The 25,505-nt window shown below is 65.6% G+C and overlaps 1 protein-coding gene across 4 annotated transcripts; it reads left to right on the forward strand.

The window, feature by feature from the left end:
* Positions 1-15: 15 nt before the first annotated feature.
* Positions 16-25,444, forward strand: CEP170B (centrosomal protein 170B). Of its 4 annotated transcripts, none has more exons than XM_081132958.1 (19): positions 16-86; positions 3,173-3,291; positions 8,759-8,848; positions 10,979-11,057; positions 11,815-11,873; positions 12,967-13,102; positions 14,009-14,110; positions 14,283-14,759; positions 15,023-15,729; positions 16,042-16,212; positions 16,707-16,797; positions 16,939-18,654; positions 19,961-20,102; positions 21,957-22,116; positions 22,380-22,523; positions 22,643-22,731; positions 23,163-23,256; positions 23,438-23,489; positions 23,601-25,444. In XM_081132958.1, exons 2-19 carry the CDS (start codon positions 3,187-3,189, stop codon positions 23,834-23,836), a joined length of 4,650 nt encoding a protein of 1,549 aa, XP_080989084.1. In that variant the 5' UTR covers positions 16-86; positions 3,173-3,186; the 3' UTR covers positions 23,837-25,444. The 4 variants fall into 4 exon arrangements, with proteins under 4 accessions (XP_080989084.1, XP_080989081.1, XP_080989083.1 ...); XM_081132955.1 differs by having other exon boundaries at positions 19,856-20,102; positions 23,601-25,438; XM_081132956.1 differs by lacking the exon at positions 16-86 and adding an exon at positions 2,147-2,691 and having other exon boundaries at positions 19,856-20,102; positions 23,601-25,438.
* The last annotated feature ends 61 nt before the right edge of the window (positions 25,445-25,505 follow it).

Raw genomic sequence — 25,505 nt, forward strand, 5'->3', positions numbered from 1 at the left:
CCGGGGCTGCGCCTGGCAGGTCCTCGGGGCGGCCCGCGCGGCCCAGCGCCCGGCGGCCGGACGGGAGGCCCGGGGCCGAGCCGCAGGTAAGACGCGCCGCCTGCGCCCGCCGCGGCCCGAGCCTCCGCCGCCCGCACCTGTGCGCCTGCGGGCCCGGGGCGGGGGCCGGGGGCCGGGGGCCGGGGGCCGGGGGCCGGGGCGGGGGCCGGGGCCGGGGAGCGGGGTCCCCGCCGGGCCGGACAAAGGCGCGGGGTGGGGGCGGCGGGCGCACCTGGCCAGGCCGGTGCCTGCGCTGCGGAGACGGCCCGGGTCCGTGCCAGGCTGGGCGGGGCCGCGGGGCGCGCGTCTGCGTCTCCGCCGCCCGGGAGGGGCGCGGGCGCGGGCCCGGCTCCGGCTCCGGCTGGGGCTCGGCCTTGGCCTCGGGCGGCGGGGCCGGCGCCGCTGCCTCCGCTCCGGCCGCGCGCCCCGCGGCCGCCTCCGGCCTGGTCTCGCGCTGCCCCGCGCCGCTGCCCCGGCCCCCGCTCCCCCGCCGCCCCGTCTCCCCTCCCAGCCTGTCCCCGGCCCCGCGTCTGCGCCGCTTCCCCGCCCGCCCCGCGCCCGGCCCGGCCCCGCGGCGACTGCGCCCCCCCGCCCTGCCCTCCTGGCGGCGGCTCGCTGGCCGGGGCGCGGGGACGAGTTTGGGGGGTGCCTTCTCCCGCCCGGCGACGATGGCGCGCAGCCCCGAGCTCGGCGGGCGGCTGGGGCGCATCCCTGGCCCCAGGCCTGGGCCTTCTCAGGACCGGCCGGCGCGGCCCGGCTCCGGCTCCCGGCTCCCGGCTCCGGCTCCCGGCTCCCGGCTCCGGCTCCCGGCTCCCGGCTCCGGCTCCGGCTCCCGGCGGCAGGACGGGCTTTGGGGGCTGGGCCTCCCTCTGCACTAGCGGAGGCTGTGGCCTCCCGGGGCGGGGTCTCCGAGCCGCCGCCTCTGGGTAGCAGGCCCGGGCACAGCGTGGGCCCCACCGGGCGTCGGGGCTGGGGGATGGATGGGGCCTGGAAAACACGATGGGGCGGGGGCTCTTCAAGAGGGAGCCCTGTCTCTACCCCAGAGGGGTTTCTGAGGAGGTTGGGGTTGTGGAAGCCTCTGGGGGCTGCAGGGGCCTGGAATAGTGCCGGCCCCTTGGTCCCCAGGGTCAGCCCCCCCCCAGTGGACCCTGGAGAAGTGCAGGGGACCCAGGGGCTCTGACCGGCCAGAGCTGCCTTCGGGGGTGGAGTTACCACATCTTCCCACCTGCCTGCCCCAGGTGACATGAGGGTTTGCCGGGGATGCATGGTCACTTGGCCTTCACAGATGGGTGGGGCCTGGCGTTGGCCTGCCCGGAAGGTGGCTGAGGCCTCTGGGTGTGGGCCTGCAGGAGCAGGGCCTGGGGCACCCCACCTGGTGCCAGCACCAACAGCTCCCCTGGTTTCTGACTCAGCTCTTAGCCAGTCTCCTGCTCAGCCTCTGCCTCTTCTCCAGGCAGTCAGGCCATGGACTTGGGACCATTATCACAGGGCCCTGCACTCAGGCTGGGCCTCCAGGGATTCCCCGCTGGCTCCAGGACCAGCCACAGGCCTCCCAGATGCTGGAGGGCCCAGCACCTTTGCTCTGCCTAGAATGCGCCCCCCATGTTCATGTACCCTCTTCCACCTGCTCCTGTGTTGCTCAGATGTCACCTTCCCAGCAAGCCTTCCCTGACCACTCTCTTTAAACAGACCCCTCTCTGTGTCACTCACACCTCATTCTTTTGAGGGAAGCCCCAGGATGCATTTGACCTCGTGTGTACATGAGCTTGTGTGAGTGTGCATGTGTGTGCAGTGTGAGCGTGTGAATGTAGTGCAAGTGTATATAGTGTGACTGTACATGTGTGTGCACATAGTGTGTGTGCACATATTTTGTGTGCCCTGTGAGTGAGCAGTGCAAGTGTGCATGTAGTGTGTGTCTGGTGAGTGTGCATGTGTGTGCCATGTGAGTGTGTGTATGTAGTGTGTGTCTAGTAAGTGTGCATGTGTGTGCCGTGTGAGTGTGTGTAGTGAGTGTACATGTGTGTGCCATGTGAGTGTGCATGTGTGTAGCAAGTGTGCATGTGTGTGCCGTGTGAGTGTGTGTAGTGAGTGTACATGTGTGTGCCATGTGTGTGCCATGTGTGTGCAGTGAGTGTGCATGAGTGTGTGTGTGGTGTATGTGCAGTGAGTGTGCATGTATGTACCATGTGAGTGTGTGTGCAGAGGAGAGTGGCCAGGACCTTGTGGGCTTGTGGGTGGTGCTCCAGGTGCACATGAGTGTGGCACAGGCGAGTCTGCACGTCAGTGCCTATGCCCCTGTGCTGGTGTACCCCTCTGCTCCTGCTCTGGGCGGATGAGTGCAGTGACTGCAGGTGGCCGGTGCTGCTCCAGGGCCTGGTCTCAGGTGGCATTGGCCCTTTTCATTGCTCAGGTTGCCCCCACTGGGCCCCTCAAACCACCCTGCATCCCCTGCTGTCCTGACTACATCAGCCCTCAGATCCTGCTTCGCCAACGCCCCCAGGACCTTGGGCACCAAAGCACCACTTCCCTCCTGGGCAATAGAGAGGCTGCCCCATGCCCTGACTGCTGCTCCTGTCCTGGCCTGGGGGTGTCTGCGGGATGGTCACCGTGACCACTGAGGGATATTTGGTCTTCTCAGTGGTGGGAGTATTGGTGGGCCAGGCAGGGGTCCTGTCCCCAGCTCTCCCCCTAGCCCCAGTGCCCAGGGCTCTGCCCAGAATGTCTGGCTGGGAGAAGTGGAGCCTCTGGTTCAGAATTTGTGTTCTGGGGAGGGTCTGGTGCATGGGCCTGACATTGTGGGGACCCTGACTGTGGGGAGCTGCTCCTGGTCAGGTCACAGGGACACCTGTGGATCCACACACAGGCTGTGCAGCTGATGCCCACAGTCTCCACCCTTCCTGCACCTACAGGAGAGAGAAGGGGCTACAGCTTGGGTGGGGATTCACGGGGACAGACACGCCCAGGGAAGGACAGGGGGCCTGGTGTGGCTGGAGCTCAGCATTTCTGGAGGTGCTGCAATGGTGGTGTGGGGAAGATGCTTGAACCTCAGAGGGATCTGTCTGTGCTGGGCCTCGGGGTGTCAGGGGCCTGGGCTTGGACAGGGGAGCCACTCTGACAACCCCTTTACCCCCAGGGCCTGCCGCCAAGATGAGCGTCACCTCCTGGTTCCTGGTGAGCAGTAGCGGCACCCGCCACCGGCTCCCGCGAGAGCTCATCTTTGTGGGGCGTGATGAGTGTGAGCTCATGCTGCAGGTGAGTGTGGGCCCCTCTGGGGCCTAGAGGGTGGGGCCACGACCAGGGGCCCCCACTTGCTGTGGGACACCTGGTAAAGAGGCCTCCGCACAGCTCCCTGGGCCCTGGATCCACAGGTGGGCTCTGGGCCTGGGGTGGGCGTGTGCAGGCCCAAGTGCTTGCTCCAGGGTGAGGGTCTGACACAAGGCTGCTCAGGTTTCTGTTGGACTCTCACGATGTTGGGGGCCCACCTCTGGAAGGTGTTGGAAAGCCGATCTGTCCATGTCCTTGTCGTCTGAGGGCCCGACTTGGGCTGTGAGTCTGGTGGGGAGCCACAGGGCCAGCTCCGACCATCGGGCCTGTCCACGGTGGCTGGTGCCCCTTCGAGGTGCCCTGGGAGGAGGGCTTTCTCATGCATGAGAGGCTGACAGCGGGCACAGTGAGCCAGGCACTGGACACTTGACAGCCAAGACTTTGTTTCTGGCCAAAGTTTCAGAATCTGAGTTCGGCTTCTATGGGACTCACATGTCTAACTCTTTGGGAACAGGATGGAGGGGCAGGGCAACGGGCTGATCCTGCAGGGCCCACCCTAGCCTGGGTGTCCTTTCCTCTGCCCCTCACGGTGTGATTGAGTGGGCTCCCCGTAGCCCTGATGGGGCCTGTGGGGGCCGCGGGTACTAAGGGTCTTTAGGTATTAGGGGCCTGGGTGCTCTTCCTGCCCCCCAGCCCGGGTCTGTCCCCCCTACCGTCTCCCACAGACCCTCACTCTGCTTCTTTTCCCAGATGTTGGGAGAGGCTGGGGGGGGGGGCAGTGTGCTCAGTAGGAGTTTGGGGTCCCATTCCTAGTTTCTGGATGGTCAGTAGTGGAGCCTTGAGCAGGAGGGGAGCAACAGGGACAGTCCCTGGCGTGGGCCTGCCTATGTTGCTGTCCCTTGCTGTCTTCCATCCTGTGGGGAAACTGAGGCTCGGGGAGGTTACGCAGGTGTAGAGTGAGTGTGGGAATGCCACTCATCTCCCACCACCCTGTCCTGGCCTCCTGCCTCCTGCCATTGACTTCTCAGAGGCAGCCCAGGCCTGGTGCCAAACCAGACCCATCCTTCTCTGTGCCCCCACTGGGGTCCCTGCCAGCATGAGCGTCCCGCCAGCTCTCTAGGGGCAAACCCTGACCTTCTCTCACCCTTACTCGAGCCTTAAGGGTCCCTGAGGGCACCCCACCCAACAGGCCTGTGCTGGGCCCCAGCCTCTCCCACACCTGCCCTAAGAAGGTGGCACCGGGGATGGGACAGGGCTGCGGGGAGTGGACATGGTGGGGGAGGGAGGAGGCGGCCTGAGGAGGGAGAAGCCGAGGCCAGGGAGCAGGGACGGCCTGCAGGCCTGTGCCCAGTCTGGGCAGGAGGGGCCGTGGCTTGGACTCCCAGGCAGAGGAGGTGGGGGAGGCTGTGTCCTGGAGGCGGAGCTGGCCAGCCTGGCCTTGTGCCTCCCCCGCTCTGCAGCAGCCCCACGCTTGCTGACCGCAGTGTCCTGGCCCCTGCACGCCTGACACAGCGAGGACGTTACGCGACGCAAACGTGAGCGGAGACGCGGCCCAGGTCTCCTGGTGCCAGAGCTCCGGCGCAGGGCAGGCACACGTACCCTGGATGCGTGTGCACTCACACGCCTGTGCACACCTGTGTGTGTGTGTGAGCACACGTGTGGCTGCACGCTGTGTGCACTGCCTTTGTGTCTGTGGCGGGTCATCTCTCCGCCCTGCCCCTTCTGCCCCGTGGGAATCTGTGACAGCCGGGATTTGTCCGCTCACACCCTGCCCGGAAACCGTGGCCGTGGGCGGCTCGAGAGCCCCTGCACACTCACGCTCACACTCACTCACACTCAGGGCCGAGCGGTCGCTGGGGTGGTGCTGGGTGAGCTGGCAGGAGGGCGGGCCCAGCCCGGGGTTTGGGCCTCCGCCCGGTCAGCGGAGCCCTGGGCGGGGCTTCCCCTGAGGAGGGCGGCAGGCACGAATTTGGGAAGCGCATCTTGGTTCTGTTTTAAAATGAGTGCAAACAGACCCTTTTCCAAAGCTCCGTGTGTTTGAGCGTTAGGCCCTTTACGAGCCTCTTGTAGCCGCCGCTCGCCCGGTGTGTGGGCACTCTGCACACAGCCCGGTTTGTGTCAGGGCCCAGGCCCCGGCCCCGGGGCGCCCAGCCTCTGCGCACCTGGGCTGGGAGTGGGGAGGGGCCCGGAGGAGGCTCTGGTGGGGGGGCTCCTCCCTGCTCCTGGGAGCCTGATGCTACTTGAGGTCTAGGGAGGGGGCTTGGCAGGAGTTGTGCCTGGTGACAGGCCCTGGCCAGGAGTGGATGGGGCAGCACAGGCTTTGGGTACAAATTGGGGGGTGGGTTGTGCCAAGTCCAAGGAACCAGAGGAGGGTGGGGCATCTTGCTGGGAGAGGGAAGGTGGGCACAGGGCGGGGGGTGGTCCTGGGCACAGGACCCAGACCCGGCAGAGAGCATGGGAGCTCCAGAGCTGGCAGAGGCAGCGGGCCTGCTGGGGAGGAGTGTGGAGGGGAGGGTTTGGAGAGGCTTTCAGGGCCTGTGGCTCATGGGAAAGGCCGACCTTTCCTCCCAGGAAATTTCAGCAGAAGAGAGACATGCAGGGCCAGGCGGGGGCTGGGAAGACAGGACAGAGGTAGCCACAGGGGTGGAAACAGGTGTACAGGTTGAGGGGCACTGAGGAGGAAGACCAGTGGGCACTGGCCCTGGTGCGAGAGGGTGTGTGGCTGGGGCAGGGAGCTTGGCTGGTGATGTCCTGGAGGAAGGTGGGAGGGCCAAGTGGGGCCATAAGCAGGGTAAGGAAGGATCGTGGTTTGGCCGGGTTGGGCTTGAGCTGCCTGGGGGTGGCCAGGGGGGTGGCCAAGGGTTGGGAGGGAGGAGAGTGGTTCCGGCTGGATCAGCCCAGAGGCCCCTCCAGGGGTTGCTCTCAGCAGAGGTGGCACCCAGGCGTGAGGGACAGGGTGCCCTTGCTGCTTCCCACCCGTGTGCCTCGGGTGCGGCAGAGCCTGGGCCGGCCCTCATCCCACTGTCCTGGTGTGGAGCATGGAGTGATGGGCAGCCCGAGGCTGACGTGCCCCTCTCAGTGCCCCTGCCCGGCCGATATCCCTGTGAGGGCTGATGCCCGGCCCCTGGGCCTCAGGGTTCGCTTTCTTGAGATGGCGGGTCCCTTTGGCCCATTGGCATCTGTGTGCTGGGCAGGGCTGAGGCTGGCAGCTGACCTGTTCCGAGCCCTGGGCTGTGCATGGGAGGGGGGCAGAGAAGGAGGTGAGCCTGCCCGGTCGGCGTGGCTCTGTCGTTGAGCGTTGACCTAGGATCCAGGACATCAAGGTTCGATTCCTAGCAGGAGGTGTGCAGGAGGCAGCCAATCCATGACTCTCTCATCACTGATGTTTTTACCTCTCTCCCTTTCCCTTCCTTTCTCTGAAACCAATAAAACTATATGTATATATATATATATATATATACATACATACATATATTATAACTTTATTGATTTCAGAGAGAGGAAAGGAGAGAGAGAGAGAGAGATAGAAACCTCAATGATGAGAGAGTCATGGATCAGCTGTAGCCCGCAACCCGGGCCTGTGCCCTGACCGGGAATCGAACCCTGGTCTCCTGGATCCTAGGTCGATGCTCAACTGCTGAGCCACGCCCGGCTGGGCAATAAAACTATATTTTTTTTTAAAAATTAGGAGATGAGCCTGGTCCTCCTGCTGCTAGACTGGGCCCTAAGAAATCGTAGTGCCTGACCCTGGGGCTGCTGAGAGGGGTAGTGACCTGGCCTGGGGGGGGGGGGCGACACAGACCCCGTCGCTGGGTCCTGGGAAGCTCCTCCAATGCCCTGCGGCTGGGAGACTGAGGCCTGGAGCCGGGACTGCAGTGTCCCTGAGCGAGCCAGGGTGGGGCGGCCCCAGGCAAGGCCAGTGGGCAGGGTCATCAAGGTGGCTTCTGGGGGAGGTGAGTGCCCAGCAGGCCTGCGTGGGGACAGAGCAAGGAGTCCAGTGGAGGAGGTGGTGCCTGGTGTCCGGGGTGGGTGGCCAGGAGCTGTCTAGCTGTAGGTTCTGACTTAAATGAGGCATCAGGACAGGCAGAAGTGAGGCCGAGGGGGCGAGGGCAGTGGGTCCTAACGTCAGACCCACCTGCCAGGGACAGGCAAGTTGCACCAGGAGTCCCACCAGCATCCTTTCTGGGGGCTTCCTGGGGAGGCACCTGGAGCAGGGGGAACTGCTTGTTCTTCCCTGGCTCGGGTGGGTGGTGCTGGGGCAGGTGACTCAGGGATGGCCTGTGTCCCGGGAGCCTGGCTGGCCCTGTAGACAGTACTCTGCCCTCTGAATCACCCCGGCCCCCTTCGGAGGATCCGTGGCAGGAGGATGTGTGGGCCCGCCCCCCACTTCTCTCCCTCCTCACGATACCCCCAGGTCCCCCACTGCGGTGTCATTGTTGTGGGTTGAAGCCACCACCTTGGGGCGTCTGATTCCAGAACAGCTTGGGGCATGGAGGCCGCGCTCAGGCCCAGGGCTACAGCCCCACGAGCCCTGCCTGCTGGTCTCTCCAGGGGGAACCTGGTGCCTCTGCCAAGCTCAGTGACCTTGGCTGGGGCAGGGCAGGGCTGGGCCGGAGCCCATATCCACGCCACCTCCCCATGTCCTGTGCTCGAGCCTCTGGGTGAGAAAGGAAGCCTGACCCTGGGAGCTTCCAGCCCTTGGGTGGATGCTGGGGCCTCCCCAGCCTCTGGTCATTTCAGGATGGTGCCCAAGGTGCTGGGCAGGTTGGGAGTATGGGAGACATGGGCTCAGAGGTGGTGGCCCGCTACCCGGGCGAGGGAGGGTCTGGGCACACACCTGTGAGAACTGAAGCCTGGTGCTGTGGGGACGCAGGAACTCAGGCCCTGGTCTGAGATGTGTCACCCGTTTGAGTATGCAAGTGCCCATCACTTGGAGAGCTTGTGAGCCCCGGGGGGGAGCTGGCTGGGCCGACCAGGAGTGGGGGAGGCCTCTCCCTGAGCCACCGCCCCAGCCCTTCAATCCTCTCTCCGGGCTCTGCCCGACCTGCCTGGCCTCCCTCGCCTGCCCTTGGGAGCGAACATCACGTCCCAGCTGACCAGGGGTTCCCAGCCCCTCCCCCGGCAGACCCAGGAGCACCCACTGGGGTGGGAGGGGCACTGGCCTGTGATGCTGTGGAGGGCTGGTCACAAGGGAGGGGCCCGGGTGGCCTCAGTGGGGTGGGAGGAACTGGCCCAGGCATCTTGGCAAATCTCTGTGGCCTGATCTGGTTGCTGGGACGGCTGGCCGAGCCCGGCCCGGGCGAGATTTCCGGGGAGCACACACTCAAGGTGTGAGGGTGCGGGTGGGACCTCAGGGGCTCCAGGGCCCACGGGGCTGGCGTTGGTGTCCTGGTGGCAGAGGGGCGATGGGGGCTCCTGCAGGGAAGGTCCCCTGAAGGTCCCCTGTGTCTCCCAGTCCCGCAGTGTGGACAAGCAGCATGCTGTCATCAACTATGACCAGGACAGGGATGAGCACTGGGTGAAGGACCTGGGCAGCTTGAACGGGGTGAGTGTTGGCCCTGCCCCTCCACGACCCCTCCCTCTGCACTGTCTCTGTCCCTTTCCACGGCTCCTCAGGCCTCTGCACTGTCCCTGCCCCTCCACGGCCCCTCCCTCTGCTGGCCTCACCCCAGCTCTGTCCCTCTCTGGGGCCCCACCGCCTCCATGAACACACCCCTCTGCTGTGGCCCACCTGGCCCCTCCAGGGCCTCTGCTCAGGTGGGGAGCCAGCCTCCTCAGGAGGGTTCCCGCTGGACCGTGCCTGGGGGGAGAGGGATGGGCCTCAGGTGAGCAGGGGAGGTACCGGGACCCCCTGCGGGCTGGGAAATGGGACTCCGGAGATGGATGGGGCTGTGCTGGGGTATCATGTGCTGGGTGGGCGTTATGTGACCTCTTTTGTGAGTTGGGGTGCTGAGGACAGGGAGGTGACCAGGAGGAAGGCCCTGACTGTAGGAGCAGGGATGGGGGTCCGGTGAGAGGAACCTGGTGTTTGGGGTGGAAACGGGGCAGGAAGGACGGGAGCAAGGGTGGGGCCCAGTGTTGGTCTGTGTGCTGTCTGTCTGTCCAGAGGATGTCTATTTGGGAGTCTTGTTTCTTTCTGGGTTTGGTGGACAGGAGCCTGCCCTGGGCACTGTTTTAATGAGAAAACCAAGCCACCAACCTCTGCCCACTTTTGCTGGAGCCAAGGAGGGCCCTTCCCCAGCCCTCCCTGTGTGGTCCTGCCCCCCATCCTGAGCCGGGGTCCCACAGGAGGCTCAGGCTGGCCCCACCTCTGTCATGCCTCACCCACTGTCTCCTCTCGGGGTGCTCGCACCCAGCTGGGGTCTCAGACTGTGCTGGGTTCTGCCCCCCGGGTCCCTCTCCCGTCTGTCCTCAGGATGGGCTGCAAGGGAGGCTGGCACTGGCCCCCTGATTGAGGGGACTTCAGGAAGGTCCAGGGGTGCTGGCCTGTTCCCTGCTCTTCACCCCAGGGGCAGGCTCTGCAGAGGCCTGTGAAGTGGGGCCAGCGCCCACCTGCCCGTTCGACACCGGGCTCAGACAAGGACACAGGCTGGCAGGCAGGGTGGTTCTGCAGAGCCTTGCAGCTGTCCCCACGCCAGGCCTGCTGTCCTCTGCTCCCTGCTCGGTGCCCAAGGACCCCTGTTTTACATCAGTGTGTCCAAAACCATGCTCGCCTTGGCTGCAGCGCTCTCCCAGGCCAGCCCGCTGTGCCACCTCTCGGATCACAGCTGCCACGATCCACGTGTGCTCAGCAGACACCTGCCCGGAGCTGCCCTTCCTCTGGGCTCCAGACTGTCCTGTGACGAGTCCTGATAGTTCCTTCTTTCTTTTCTTTTTTAAATTTTATAATTATTTTTTTAATCCTGAGGATATTTTTTCCATTGCTTTTCAGAGAGAGTGGAAGTGGGGGGGGTGGGGAGACATTGGAGTGAGAGACACATCAATTGGTTGCCTTCCAAACTCACCCCAACTGCGGCCAGGGATTGTGCCCTTGACTGGGAATCAGACCCGGGACACTTCAGTCCTTGGGCCGACGATCTAACCGCTGAGCCAAACCGGCCAGGGCCCGTTCCTTGTTTCTTTACCAGACTCCAGGCACAGTTCATGCCTGAGCCACCTCTGCCATCCCCCTGGCAGCCTGGCTTGTCCCAGAGGCGTGCAGAGCCAGCTGGGGTCTTGTGTTCACCTGAGCACAGTGTGGTGTTGGGTGGTGGCCCATGAGGGGCTCCCCCTGGAGGGAAGACTGTTTTCGGGGGCTGGCTGCCCGAGGCCCTGCGAGCCTCCGTGGAGAGCATTGGAACAGCCTGGCCAGCCCTGCCATGGGGCCACCCTGGAGGCATCGTGGGGTCTGGGTGGGGGGCTGCAGCCAGCATGAGTCTGTCTGGACGAGAGGATGGTCTGTTTCACAAACATGTCCAGGGGCTTTCTGCTTGGGGGGCTGCGTCCGAGTCCCTGGGCACCGGGTAAGGCCTGGCACTTCGACCCGCTCACCAGTCCCTTGGCGGTGTCTGTCCCTGCCTGGCGCAAGGGTGCCCGTGTGTTGGAGGGATGGCACTTGGTCCAGAGCCGGAGGGAGGGAGGGCGCCAGAGCCGGTGCCCCGCACGCGCCAGCTCAGCTGGGCCTGTTTCCCCACAGACGTTCGTGAATGAGGTGCGCATCCCGGACCAGAAGTACATCACGCTGAAGCTCAATGATGTCATCCGCTTCGGCTATGATATCCTTTCCTCCCGCTCCTCCTCCTGGCTCCTCCCTGGTCCCCAAGGGAGCAGGTGGGGGCCTCAGCGGTCACAACTGGGGTTAGAGGCTGGCAAGAATGAACCCCAACTGCAGCCCCTGCCGTCCATTCCCCAAGTCCTGGCCCCGGGCACCTACAGTCTGCCCGCTGGCCTGAATTCACACGGGGCCCAAGGAACAAGGGAGCCCTCCCTGGGACGCAGAGCCCCATGGCACCCAGGGGCTGAGCAGGCGTGGCGTTCTGTGCCCAGGGCACGGGCGAGGGGTGGCTGTGCCTCCCCCCTGGGCAGCTGGGGCCTGTATGCACAATAGGATAGCATACTGGTTTCAGCCCACACTAGAGCTGGCACGGGTTGGGGATGTGGCCCTGGCTGCTGGCGGAGGTCCCCCCCACCCCAGGAACCCTAAGAGGCCGCGGGCCGGCGGGTGGTCTAGGATAGCTGGACGGGAGTCGTAACCTCTGGGTTTCCTGCCTGCCTGCCGTGCCCTCGGCTGAGTGCGGGGTGGAGGGCATGCCCCGAGTCCTTGAGCGTGTATGTGCTGTGACCTGGAGTGGCCCCTGCCCTCCTCCCCATCCAGCAGGCAGCACGTGTACAGGCTGTCCCCACAGTGTGGACACATGTCCGGTGTACCCGTGGGGGGTGCTTGCAGATGTCCACACTCGGGGGGCAGCGTGACCCCCCAGGGCTGAGGCTGCTGGGCACCCCACCCCAGTGTTCTCCTTAGCTCACGGCCACATTCCAACATGTACGTGCTGGAGCGTGTGCAGCACCGCGTGCCCGAGGAGGCGCTCAGGGTCAGTGCCAGCGCGCAGCCCCGGACCCCCCCCCCGTCCCCCCTTCCCCCCCCCGTCCCCCCTTCCCCCCCCTCCCCACAGCCCTCGGCTCCCCGCTGCCCACCCCTCCCGGCCAACACCCCCAGGCTGCCCTGGCGGGGCTGTGGTTCCTCGGCTGGCCGGGCCTGCTCTGCAGGATCACCCGGTCTGGCAGGTGGGGAGACAGTCATTCCCCACCGGGCTGATGCGGCGCCACGGTGGGCGTGGCTAGTGGGTGTGGCCAGAGCCCTAGAGGCCTTGCCCAGCAGCCTCCTGTGTCCTGGGAGGCCCCTGCTCAGGCCGCCGTGGGTCAGGGTGGCCAGGAGCAGGCAGGAGAGGGTGTTTGAGGCTGGCGTTCAGGCTTGAGGGTCCTGGGTCGGGGGCCACTGCAGGTGGGGTGTTACAGAGCATGGTCTCGGGGGACTCTGTCCAGAGTTTTACCCAGGAGCTGTTTCAGGGGTGGGGGCAGGCCTCGGCTCACCTTCCCAATGAGCCCCAGGCAGCCCAGGGACATGGGTGGCCTGCCTGGAGTCACAGGGCTCATGAGGGGACAGCCAGTGTGAGCCCAGCACTGACGACCACAGAGCTCAGCCAGGTAGCCCCTGGCATGCAGACACACACCCGCACGCGCACACACACATGTACATGTACAGACACACTCATGCACACACATGTACACGCACAGACACTCATACACATGTACAAATACATGTGCAGACATGTGTGTGCACATGTATGGACACATATGAACATACATGTGCACACACATGCCTGCATGCACAGATGCTTGCACACACACATGCATATAATTAAATACGTGCACTGCTCCCCAAACACACAGCCCCTGATGGCTGACCCCGTGCCCTGGGGCCTGTCCCGCCCCTCTGGTGGGTCTGGGGTGTCAGTCTCCCCTCTGACGTTGCTGCCCACTCCTCCTCCACCCAAGCAAGCAGCCCCCTCCTGGCAGCTCTGTGGTCCTGAGGATCCCCCAGGCTTGGGCACGGAGCTACCTGCTGTGCGTGGGGGTGTCCCCCTGAGGCAGCTGCTGCCCCTCACGCCCCCCCCCCGCCCACAGCATGAGAAATACACCAGCCAGCTGCAGGTGAGCCTCAGGGGTGCAGCTCCCAAGAGAGGCGAGGCCGTCCCAGAGCAGGCGCCCTACTGCGAGTCCTCGAACCCCAGGCTGGAGCGGGACCGGAGGCCGGGAGCAGGTACGATGGCACGGCAGGGGGCCGGGGGCATACACAGGCCCCCCCCCCACATGCCTCCCCACCCCGAAGTAGTGCTTTTGCCCCCACAGGACCCCTTGCTCCACCTCGACCTCCTGGGCTCACCCCCCCCCCCCAGCAGTCACAGTACAGCCTGCTCACATATGAGCTCAGGTGCCCATGGGCACTGCCTCCACTCTCTGTAGACACTCCCACCCACGCACCCCTGCACCCCTGCAGACACGCACCCCTGCACCCCTGCAGACACACGCACCCCTGCACCCCTGCAGACACACGCACCCCTGCACCCCTGCAGACACATGCACCCAGTGTGTCCGCGTTCCTGCACCCATATACATGCACCCTCCTGTGCACTCCCAGCCCATGCAGTCTGTAGACACACACACTTGTGTGTGCCCACATTCCTGCATCCTGCAGACACAGACCTGTGCACCCCGCCCCCCTGCACCTGGTGTGGCCCAGTCAGACTGTGGTGGCACGCAGCCTCCAGGGTCACCCATCTGTGGCCTAAACCACTCGCAGAGCCTGGTGAGAGGTGGGCTCGCTGTGGGGCCGGCTCTGGAGGCAGAGGCCCTAGGGCAGGACTAAAGAGATTGTTTGCCCCAGGTGGGTGCTGAGAACAGTGCTTCCCTAGGGACCAGCCTCCCCCACAACACCCACCTGGCAGGCAGGCCCCGATGGGGCCGGGGGAGGTAAATGGCATAGACTTTGGGCAGCGAGTTGTCACTGTCATCAACATGGAAACAGCTCAGAACCATTGGCAGCTGGCCGGGGTCCTGGGCAGCTGCAGGCCTGAGCTGGGAGGTGATGCCAGGGCTCCTTCCACACCCCAATCCCCCCGTCTGTGTTGGGGCCACAGTGACCCAGAGTCCAACGCTCCCTCCGCAGAAGCGGCGGCCTACCGCACCCCCCTATACGGGCAACCCTCCTGGTGGGGGGAGGATGACAGCTCTGCGCCCGAGGACCGGCAGCAGGAGGGGCCGTACCCAGGTAGGTCCCAGGCCGGGCCCGTGGGAGCCCCAGAACTTCGGAGTGCAGCCTCGCCGGAGCGGCCTGCTCTGAGGAGAGGGAGCTGACGGTCCCAGAAACGGTGGGTGGGTGAGGGTGCCGCCCTCAGTCCTACCTGAGGACGTGTGTCCCCCCCCCCCCCCCCCCCGCCCAGAGCGGCCCAAGGAGCTGGCGCAGCAGGATGGCGACCTCACTGGGACCACGGCCGGCTTCCGGGCGCCCACAGAGCCTCAGGGCTACTCATTCCGCCGGGAGCCCAGCTACTTCGAGATTCCCACGAAGGAGGCCCTGCAGCCCCCGCGGCCCCCCGAGGTGCCGGCCCACGAGGCGCCCACCAAGGACGTGGAGCCGGGAGGGGCGGCGCCCGTGGTGCAGAGCCACGCCTCCTTTACCATCGAGTTTGACGACTGCAGCCCGGGCAAGGTGAAGATCAAGGACCACGTCACCAAGTTTTCCCTGCGCCAGCGGCGGCCCCCGGGCAAAGCCACACCCGTCGAGGTGGTCTCCGCGGAGACCAAGGTGGCCGACTGGCTGGTGCAGAACGACCCGAGCCTGCTGCGCCAGGCGGGCCCCGGAGACGACCGGCACAGCGCCAAGAGCGACCTGCCCGTCCACACCCGCACCCTGAAGGGTGAGTGCCCCGCCGGGTGGCTGAACGACCCCCTCCCGGTTGGGGACCCTAATCAGCTTGATCAATTTCAGTTTTTCAATGAATTGCCCGAGACCCGCCTGCCCCATTGGGAGTGACCAGCATGTTCCTGGTGCTCACCTGGGTCGTGTGTGCCGGGTTCCACGTTGTGTGGAGTGGGGCGCTGTGTCCCCCACCACGTGTGGCAGCTGTGGTTGGGTGTGTCGGCCCCCCTCAGCCTGACGCGTCGGGATCCCTGCCCCCAGGCCACAAACACGAGGACGGCACGCAGAGCGACTCGGAGGACCCCATGGCCAAGGCGGCCGCGGCCGGGGCCCCTGTGGAGAATGGGGAGCAGGTGCGTCTGCAGCGGCAGATCAAGCGGGACCCCCAGGAGCTGCTTCACAACCAGCAGGCCTTCGTCATCGAGTTTTTCGACGAGGACACGCCTCGCAAGAAGCGCTCCCAGTCCTTCACGCACGCCCCGCCTGGGGACCCCAAGGCCGACAAGCGCCGGGGCCCCGGGCCGGCCGACAGGGACCGCCCCGGCGCCCCGGCCCCGGCCCGGGGAGGGGGCAGCAGCTCCGGGCCGCAGCGGGCCAGCTCCCTGAAGCGCGAGAAGACGGAAGAGCGGCTGGGCGGCCCCGCGACCCCCGCCCGGGCCTCCGCGCGCCCCTTCGGCAGCGTAGGGCGCCGCTCCCGCCTCGCCCAGGACTTCGTGGCCCAGTGCCTGCGGGAGGGCTCCCCGGCCGCCCGGCCGGGCCCCGAGAAGGCGCCCCCGGCACCGCCCGCTGCCCTGACTCCCCGTGGGGCCAGTCCCGCGGCCCCCTCGCCCCCGCCCCCCCCCACGGACCCGCAGCTCACCAAGGCTCGCAGGCAGGAGGATGACGACAGCCTCAGCGACGCAGGGACCTACACCATCGAGACGGACCAGGACCAGGAGGTGGAAGAGGCCCGCAAGAGGATCGACCAGGTGCGGTCGGTGGGGCCTCGCGGCTGCTCTGCCCGGGCTGCCCTTGTCCTCCCAGAGCCCCGGGCCCAGCGGGAGCTCGAGGGGGCCCCGCCTGTGTGCCCCGCGCCGGGGCGGACAGTCCCGCCGGGCGTTCTCGCCCTGCCTCTCACTTCCCCACCCGGCCCTGGAAGGTCCCAGCAGCTGCATGTCCCGGCCGCCCGCCAGTCTGTCCAACCGGGTCCCCTGCTGTCCTGGAATCGGGGTGGGGCTGTGTCCGAGCGGAGGGCGGGAGCTGGGTGCTCTGACCCGCAGGCCCGCTGTCCCTCCCCACAGGTGTTTGGCGTCCTCGAGTCCCCTGAGCTCTCCAGGGGGTCCTCGGCCATTTTTCGCCCAGTCATCAGAGGGGACAGAGACGAGTCCGGCGATGCGATGGTTCCACGGGTGTCCCTGCTGCAGGAGTTTGCCTCCCGGCCAGTGGGCCTGGCCCCGCAGGGGGAGCTCCAGGTGCGTAGACTGGGCCCAGACAGCGCCGGTGTCCAGGCTGGGCCGCGTCCTCGGGTCCTGTTCCCGCTCACTTTGAGGCTCTGGTTCTGCCTGGAGCTGGGCTCCGGACCCCAGACAAGGCTGGGCTAGACGTTTTCCTGAGGAGTGTACCCGCCTGGCAGGTGGCGGGACCAGGTGTGGAGGCCTCAGCGGGTTCTGAGGCCCTGAGTCAGGTTTGGCGCCTGGGTGTGTGCTGCCCACGGGCAGGGCAGGGCTGGGCTGAGCAGCAGCTGCCGACCTCGGAGCCGCTGAATTGGGCTCCGATATAGGTAGTATGTTGGGGTCCTACAGGCTCAGGTGAGGCAGCCGGGGCCTCTGGCCGTTTCTGCAGGGGGAACAGGGGGCAGACATGGAGGTGGCATCGGGGTAGGCTGCCTTGGATGCCCCCTCATAACTCCGCCCTTCCCTGCGGGGCTCCTGCCTCCTGCGGGTACACTCCTACCTTCTCTCCGCAGGACCTCCCCGTGCCGGGCTCCCCTGGAGGGCAGAAGTGGGTGTCCCGCTGGGCCAGTCTGGCCGACAGCTACTCAGACCCTGGCCTGGCAGGTGAGTAGCCCTGGGGTGCAGCGGGGAGAGGGCAGGGAGGCGAGCTTGTGCCAGCCATGCCTGCGGCAAGATCAGGCTCCCGTACGCCCAGGGGCCTGCGGGCCAGCGGCTGCTCTAACTGGGCTGCCCTTGCCTTCCCAGAGGACAGCCCCGGGCCCCGAGCGGGGGAGCTCGAGGGGGCCCCGCCCGTGCGCCAGCGCCGACGGCTCCCACAGCTGCCCAGCGACAGGGCGGACAGTCCCGCTGGCCCCGAAGCCGTCAGGAAGAGCGGGCCTGGGCCACCAGAGGCGGGCAGTGAGCCGGCCGGCCGCCTCCTGGGCCAGGAGGACTTGGAGCCCGACAGCCTCAGTGATGCCAGTGGATCAGACGGGGGGCGGGGCCCCGAGCCAGGCAGGGGCCCCCCGGAGGAGAGGCGCAGGAGTCCCCAGGAGGGACTGGTGTGGATGAGGGGCCGGTGCTCCCCCAGGGCCACCGGGGAGCTGTCCCCCAGCTCTCTCTTCACTGCGGACCAGAACGGGGAGACTGTTTTTCCCCGGAAAACGTCTGCGGCTCCAGGGGAGGTCGAGGGCCCTGGGCGGGCAGCCCAGCCCAGCACCCCCTCAAGGGACAGTGTTTACGTCAGTGCCAGTCGCAGGATGGTGATCCAGCTGCAGACCGGGCGGTCCCCAGAGCCTGAGGGTCCTGCCCAGGCCAAGGAGGCCGGGGCCTTCATCCGGCAGGAGAGCTTCACCAAGGAGCCGGCCAGCAGCCCCCCAGCACCTGGCCAGCTCCCGAACATCTCCAGCCACCCCCTCCTACAGGACTTGGCTGCAGTCCGGGCCTCACGCATGGACATCCACTCCCAGGACACCCAGCTGATCTTGAAGGAGACAGAGACGGCCCTGGCAGCACTGGAGGCCCGACTGCTCTCCAAGTCTGGGGCTGAGGCAGAGGGCAAGGTGGGCAACACCCCGGGGCCCCCAGAGGACTCCCTGTCTGGGGACTCCGATGTGGACACGGCCAGCACCGTCAGCCTGCTCAGTGGCAAGAACGGGCCCAGCCCAACAAGCCCCCAGCTCATGGGGCTGCAGAAGGAGAAGCCGCCGTCCCCGCCAGCAGCGCAGAACCTGGGGGGGGTTACCCTGAACAGCACCCGGGAGTGGCTCTCGGAGAAGCATCGTCACCCAGTGGGCCCGACGGACGCAGGCCGTGGAGAGCCCGTGCGGCGCCTGGCTGTGCGGCATGGCCAGGGTCCCCAGGGTTCCCTGGACTGGCCCGACGAGGACCGAGGCTCTGGCCTTACCCACCCGCCTGGCTCAGACACGGTCACCTCTGACCACGAGACCCCCTCGGTCACCAGGGCAGGGCGGCCAGGGTCTCGCCGGAAACCCACAGCCCCACCGCCGTCCCCAGCCGCCCGGGAAGAGCAGAGCCGCGTGTCGGCCAGCGCCCAGAAGGTGCAGCAGGTGCTGACCCGCTCCAACAGCTTGTCCACCCCACGGCCCACGCGGGCCTCCCGGCTGAGGCGGGCCCGGCTGGGGGACGCCTCGGACACAGAGGCCGCGGACGGCGAACGGGGGCCCCTGGCCAACCACGAGCCAGCGGGGCGGCCGGCGGCTGAGCAGGCCAAGAAGCTGTCGCGCCTGGACATCCTGGCCATGCCCAGGAAGCGGGCAGGCTCCTTCACGGGGCCCAGTGACTCTGAGGCGGCCCCCGCCCGCACCGGCTTCTCTGGCCGCAGCGTGGAGTTGTCCTGCGCCGGCCGCAGGCTCACCAGGGCCGAGGCTCCGACTGCCACCCGGAAGACTGCCAACACTGCCACCGCCTCCCGCCAGCCCTTCAGCAGGGCCCGCCCGGGCAGTGCCCGATACTCATCCAGTGAGTGCCGTGGGAGCGGGCGGGCAGGGGGTCTGAGGCCTGTCCCTGTGGGCAGGCACGTCACCACGGACTCGCACACCTGAGCGGGCGTAGGCAGTGGCCTCCCACAGCCCTCAGGCTGCTCTGTGTGAGGGCAGAAGACGCCAGCCATGTACAGATGTCCAGGGTGGAGGGGCTCCTTCCGTCCCCTGGGTGGGCCTGCCCCTTGTTCCCTGGAGCTGGGACTTCAGGCTGGGACCCCGATGGCATGTGAGGCGCGTGTGCAGGCTGAGCCACCCACATGGGCTGGGGGCCGGGGGAGGGCCCTGTGCCCAGCTGCTGTTGGTGTGCAGCTCCCTCAGGGGTACCCTGTGAGCCCAGGCTGTGGCCAGGAGACAGCCGTGTCTATCGCCTCACCCCACACAAGCAGCCTGCAACCCTTGCGTGCAGCAAGGAGGGATGGGCTGCTGTGGCCACTAGCGCCAGCCTCCTGCCCAGGGCCTGGACATCCACCTCCCTGTCGGGAGCTAACCCGTGCTCCGAGTGAATTGGTTTAAGGTGTAGACGCTGCTGTTCTAGCTTCCCACCCGGCACCCCCTCCCCCACCCCCACGCTGACTCAGCCTGAGCCTAGTCCCGAGGCAGGGTGCTGAGCTGAGCGGCTCATTGGAGGAAGGGACAGGTGCCCGAGAACCATGGTTGCTTGTTTGGAATGCTGGCTTCTCCCCTCCTTTTATTGTGCATGTTCCCAGCCACCGCGGGGGAGGCTTGGAGCCGGGTTGGGCCGGGAGTCAGGTGTGAAGACCAGGCAGGTGCAGGGAGGGGTTGCAAGGAATGAACTCAGGCTCTGCCTGCTGGCCAGGCCCTGCTCAGCCACCCTCTTGGCCCAGCCCAGGGCCACACAGGGAGGATTACCCATTTGGGGTATGAGCACCACTTCCCTGCCACCGAGACATGGTTCCCGTCTGGCTCACGTAGCCTGGCCTGTTGAAGCGCCAGGCTGCCCATCCCTGCACGTGCCTCTGGGCTGGTGGCAGCCTCGCAGACCGTGGAGCTTAGCTGCTGCTGGCACTTCAGCTGAAGGCTCTGGGTGCAGGGGTGCCAGCCGCAGGGTGGCCACCCCGAAGCCCTGGGCCCTTGCCTGGAGGGACCTGGGGGCTGCTGCGGGGTGCTGAGGGCCGCTCTGTTCTGTTCTTGCTTCTGGAACCAATTCACTCGCCCAGGCACACGTCGCCGGCAGCAGGGCTCTGATTGCACGTCCACCTCTGAGGAGGAGTACGGCTCCCACCACGGCTCCCCCAAACACACACGCTCCCGTGCCTCAACAGCCACGCAGACCCCACGGGCAGGCAGCTGCACCCGGGCCCGGCCCCGGGCCCCTGGCCTCCGGGACACAGATGACGACGAAGAAGAGGAGCCCGACCCCTATGGGCTCATTGTGCAGACGGCGGAGATTGCGGAGATTGCCAGGTAAGCGGCGCCCGTTCACAGTGGGAGCTGCTGACCCACTGGGGCCTCCCCTTGGGGCTGAGAGCATCCCGAGGGCAGGGGCTCTCTTCCCAAATGGGCTTTGCAAAAACTCTGGATGGATGGATGAGTGGATGGGAGGATGGATGAGGGATGTATAGTTGGATGGCTGGCTGGCTGGATGGGTGGGTGGATGGATGAAGAATGAATAGTTGGATGGATGGTTGGGTGGGTGGATGGATGGATGGGTGGGTGGGTGGGTGGATGGATGGATGGATGAATGGATGGGTAGATGGTTGGATGATTGGATGGATGGATGGATGGATGGATGGATGGATGGATGGGAGGATGGATGAAGAATGAATAGTTGGATGGATGGTTGGGTGGATAGATGGATGGATGGTTGGATGAATGGATGGATGGATGGATGAATGGATGGGTAGATGGTTGGATGATTGGATGGATGGATGGATGGATGGATGGATGGGAGGATGGATGAAGAATGAATAGTTGGATGGATGGTTGGGTGGATAGATGGATGGATGGTTGGATGAATGGATGGATGGATGGATGAATGGATGGGTAGATGGTTGGATGATTGGATGGATGGATGGATGGATGGATGGATGGATGGATGGATGGGAGGATGGATGAAGAATGAATAGTTGGATGGATGGTTGGGTGGATAGATGGATGGGTGAATGAAAGGACGGATGAGGGATGAATGGATAGATGGGTGGATGAAACATGGATGGTCAGATAGGTAGATGAGTGGATGGATGGAAAGATGCAGATATTCCTGGGATGGTGAGGGACCTCCAATTCAAGGAAGAACTGCACCAAGATTTTTATTAAAGGTGTACTCCCTCATGTGGTCATTTAGCAGAAGGGCCCACCTCTAGGCCAGGTGCTGGGGAGGATGGTGCAGAAAGGTGGGCAGTGGGTGAGAGCGTGGTCTTTCTCTGAGCAATGGTTGGTGCTCAATGGCTGGGCCCTGCGGGGCCTTTAGAGGGATGGGAGGGTCCTGGGGCTTGGTGGATGGTGAGTGTTTGGTGTTGAGGATGCTGACCTTGAGCCCATGAGGCACCCAGAAGAAGGTGACCAGAGGCAGGTGACTCCTAGGAGAGTGCCCCGTGTGGGTTTTGGAGACATGGGCATCGCCAGGACAAGGATAGCGACTGGGCCATGAGGTTGTGCAGAGAGGACATGAGAGTGTGAAGAGAGCCAGGGCAGAGGGCCAAGGGGTGCCGGGGGTGTCACCTGTGCAGGGCGAGGTGAGGGGGCTGCAGTGCCGGCTGAGACAGGAGGTAGCAGGTGGAGGGTCGGGAAGGAGGCGCTGCACCTGGGTGAGAGGGAGGAGGGGGTGGGGTGGAGGAGAGAGGAGGGGGGGCGCAGGGCCTGGTTATGAGGTCTCTGCTCACATCCCGGCACCTGAGTGCGGGAGCAGAGGCTGCAGGGGGTGGGGCGGACTGGGAACAGGCACTGAGGCACTGGTCGGTTTCTCACCAGGAGTTAGAGGGAAGCCCTGTGTTTCCTCTGTCAAGGAAAGGTGGGGTCCTGGTGAAGGACCCCCACATCCAGGGCCCAAGGTCAACCCTGGTTGGGGGCAGAGCTCTGGTATCCATGCCGGGCAGGGGCCGGTGGTGCCTCCAGGAGTGAACAGGCCTGAGGTCGAGCTGGGAGGTGCCTGGGCAGAGCTCGGACAGCTGAGGATGGAGACCCTGGCATCCTCCTGGGAGGGGTGTCTCCCGGGGAGGGGGAACATTGAGTCCCACCCGCTCCTGCTCCCCGACCTCCTTGCACTGTGCCCCTCTGGGAAGTCCCCACGGGATCTGCCTTCTCTCCTGCCGGCTGCAGACTGAGCCAGACGCTGGTGAAGGACGTGGCCATCCTCGCCCGGGAGATCCACGACGTGGCGGGTGACGGGGACTCGCTGGGCTCCCCAGGGCCTGCCCGCAGCCCCGCCCTCAACAATGTACCCAGCACCCCAGCCTCGACCATCTCTGCCCGAGAGGAGGTGAGCCTGGCCCCAGGCCCTTAGCAGAGGGCTGAGGGCAGAGGGCAGAGGGAGCCATGGACTCTCACCGAAATCCTGCTTCCCTATGTGGCCCCAGCCACCCTGGGAGCATGGGGTCCAAGACCTGCCTCTATTGAGTGGGGGCATCCGGGGACCCTGAGCAGAGGGCTTGGGGCCCATCGCTCTCATAGCAGGGGAGGTGGTGGTCTCTCCACTTTCTGGTGGATGTTCTCCCCGCTGGGCTGACCCCTCCCCACACACAGCTGGTACAGCGCATCCCCGAGGCCAGCCTCAACTTCCAGAAGGTGCCACCTGGCTCCCTGAACTCTCGGGACTTGGACCAGAACATGAACGACCGCCGTGAGGACACCCTGGCCAACAAGACTCGGCCTCGGAACCGTGAGGAGGCAGGCACCCTACCCCGCCCCCTCCCCTGACCTGGCTCATGAATGGGATCCTTCTGGGCCGGGGGAGCAGGACTTTCTGGGGGGCACCTGGGCACTGTGCTGAGGCCTGGTCCTCACAGGTGATCTTCGATAACCTGATGCTAAACCCCGTGTCCCAGCTGTCCCAGGCCATCCGTGAGAACACGGAGCACCTCGCCGAGAAGATGAAGTGAGTCGCCCCCCCCCCCCAGAATGCTCTGCTGGCTGTGGGACCCCCACCAGAAGGGAGTACCGGGGGGCCCAGCCCGACTCCCCTCAGACACAGAGGAACACGGGCATGTGAGCCTGGACTGGGTGGAGCTGGTGTCCTCCCAGGGCACACGCTCCAAAGGGCACACGTGTGTGTTTCCACCGCTCCCAGAAATGGAGCCTGGGGGAGCCAGAGCCCCCAGGACGACCCGCATCCCAGCCCCACTCCCTCTCCCCAGTCCTTCCTCGCCCTGACCCGGGCCAGGCAGAAACAGACTCTGGTACCAGCCAGCCCAGGTCCTGCTCCTCCGGGCCTCAGTTTTCCCTGGGGCACAGGAGGGGTGGTCTGGGAAGGGGCTCAGGTTCCATGTCACCGTCCTCTGTCTGCTCCCCCCAACCCCGGCTGGGCAGGATCCTCTTCCAGAACTCGGGGCGCGCATGGGAGGACCTGGAGGCTAGGATCAACACTGAGAACGAGGTGCCCATCCTGAAGACATCCAACAAGGTGAGGACAGGCAGCCCTGCCGGACCCCAGAGCGCCCCGGCCACCTGGCTGCAGAGGAAGTGGGGCTCTGGCCCAAGCTGGGGCCCCAGCTCCTCCCCCAGGCCCCAGGAAGAGGCCGCCTCTCTCTCGGGGGTCAGTCGGGTTCCCTCTGCTCCATCGGCCCCCTTCCTGCTGCTTCTAGGAAATCAGCTCCATCCTGAAAGAACTGAGGCGCGTGCAGAAGCAGTTGGAAGGTGGGTGCGGCCAGGCCTGGGGTGGAGGCTCGGGACCTTAGCCGGAGAACCCAGGGCGGGCGTGGGAGGCAGGGCAGGACCCTCCACCACCTAACCCTCCCTCCCCTGCAGTCATCAACGCCATCGTGGACCCCAGTGGGAACCTGGACCTGCTGACCACAAGCAGGAGCTCTGCGGGCTCTGGCCAGCTCGGGAAAGGCCGGCCGGCCGCCCAGAGCCCAGCTTCCCCCCCTTCAGCCCTGTCCCTGAGGAGCTTCCCGCAGAGAGCCACCTGTGGGTCCCCTGGCCTCCCGGACCCTGCCTTCCTCCCCGACTTCCTTCCGGACTCAGAGAGGTTCCTGATCTAGGCGGTAGGGCCAGGCGGCCCCCCTGTGTGCGAGTGTCTGGTGCCTCCCGCTCACCCTGTCCCTGCCTCGGCCCCTCCCGGCTGTGGCCGGTTCACCGTGAAGACCCCCCACATGTGCCATAACCCCACAGGTGGGTGCTGCACCCAGGCCCCATCTCAGCTCCCAGCCAGCAGCCCGGAGGATTGTTCAGCCCCACCCCACCCCCACCCCGCTGGCCTCATGGCCCAGCTCCTGCTGTGGCCACTGCCAAGGGCCAGGTCCCCGAGCCCTCTGCATTGCTGTTATTTTTGTCTTTAATTTTCAAGGAAAGAGTAGTTTGTCCCATTTCAGCAGCCTCTCTGCCCGGAGGGGCCCACCCTGCCTCGTGGGCTGGGAATGCATGTTTACCTGTCTTGTCCCTGTGTGCTGGCCGGCCAGGCAGAAGAAGGGGCCGTCCGTGGGGTCATTCAGTGCCAAACAGGGAGCTGGGAGGGGCTCAGCTCCCCACCCCAGGACTCGAGGGTGCAGGACAGGCAGGGTGCTGCCGCCAGGCTGCCCCCGAGTCCAGCGGCCAGGGCAGGGATGTCGCTGTGGCAACGTCTGGGGTGGGAACCCCAGAGCTTCGAGCCTTTGGTGCCAACACATCTGCAAACCCATGTGTTCAGGCTGCCGCAGGGAGGCTGCTGGGTGTGCCGGCTGCCTCGCAGGTGCCGCCCACGCTCACACCTGCTCACCACCAGCCCGGGCACATCTGTGTGTGCTGTGCCCTTGGGCTTGGCGTCTGGTGGTCCTGGGCCAGGTGGGGTGAGCGCCAGACCAAAGTGGCTGCAGGCGGGCTTTCAGAGGCTGCCGAGGCAACACGCCACCCTGTCCTGGACGCTGGGCATTAATGGGGCACCTATAAGCAGCTCGGGCCCCACAGGCCCCGGTCCCGTGGGGCGGTGTTAGGCACAGGCCCCAGGAGTGTTTCGTTTTCTCAGGATTCTGTTGGGAACATGCCAGGCGGCCCCTCCTGGAGCCTCTAAGCCAAAGAGCCCTTTTGGGGTGTGGGGGTGCCCCACCTCAAGCAGAGTGGCATGGGTGCACTCTGCACCCCCTGGCATCTCTATGAGTGTTGACTGCAGGAGGAATCAGCTGCTGGGGGGGCCCCTGCGGCTGGATGGAGCCCACATGGCTGACGTGGCTCTGTTTACATTGGGCACCCAGTGCGTGGCCTGCGCCCCACCCAGTGTTTACGTGTGTGAGTGGCGGTGGGGTCCCCGCCTGGCCCCCACCCGAGAGCTGCTGTGTCGCTCGGAGGAGGTGCTAGTCCCAGTCCCCACCCTGCATGCCCCACGTAGCTGCCCGCAGCCGTCCCGGAGACACGCGGTGGCCACAGCTCCTCCATCCACCACACCTTCTCCATCCACCCCCACCCCCCGATCGCTGTACAATTTTTTTTATTCATAGATTCGTGTGCCCCTCCAGCCCTCGACCTGGGATTGGTAACTTACTCGTCTGGGTTCGCCGAGGCTCCTCTGTGTTTGTCCTCAGGTGGTCTATGGGTGTCTTTCAGAAAATGGTTATTTTATATGATTTGTCATGGAATTTGTTCTAATAAATCATTCTATCATGTGGCAGCATCCCGGCGGCCTCGCCTGGGCCTCGTTTCTTGGTGGTGGCGGCTGGTGGGGGTGGGGAGTTCTTGGCC

This window comes from Miniopterus schreibersii, assembly GCF_964146895.1.
Source record: "Miniopterus schreibersii genome assembly, chromosome: 1".
Taxonomy (NCBI): Eukaryota; Metazoa; Chordata; class Mammalia; order Chiroptera; family Miniopteridae; genus Miniopterus; species Miniopterus schreibersii.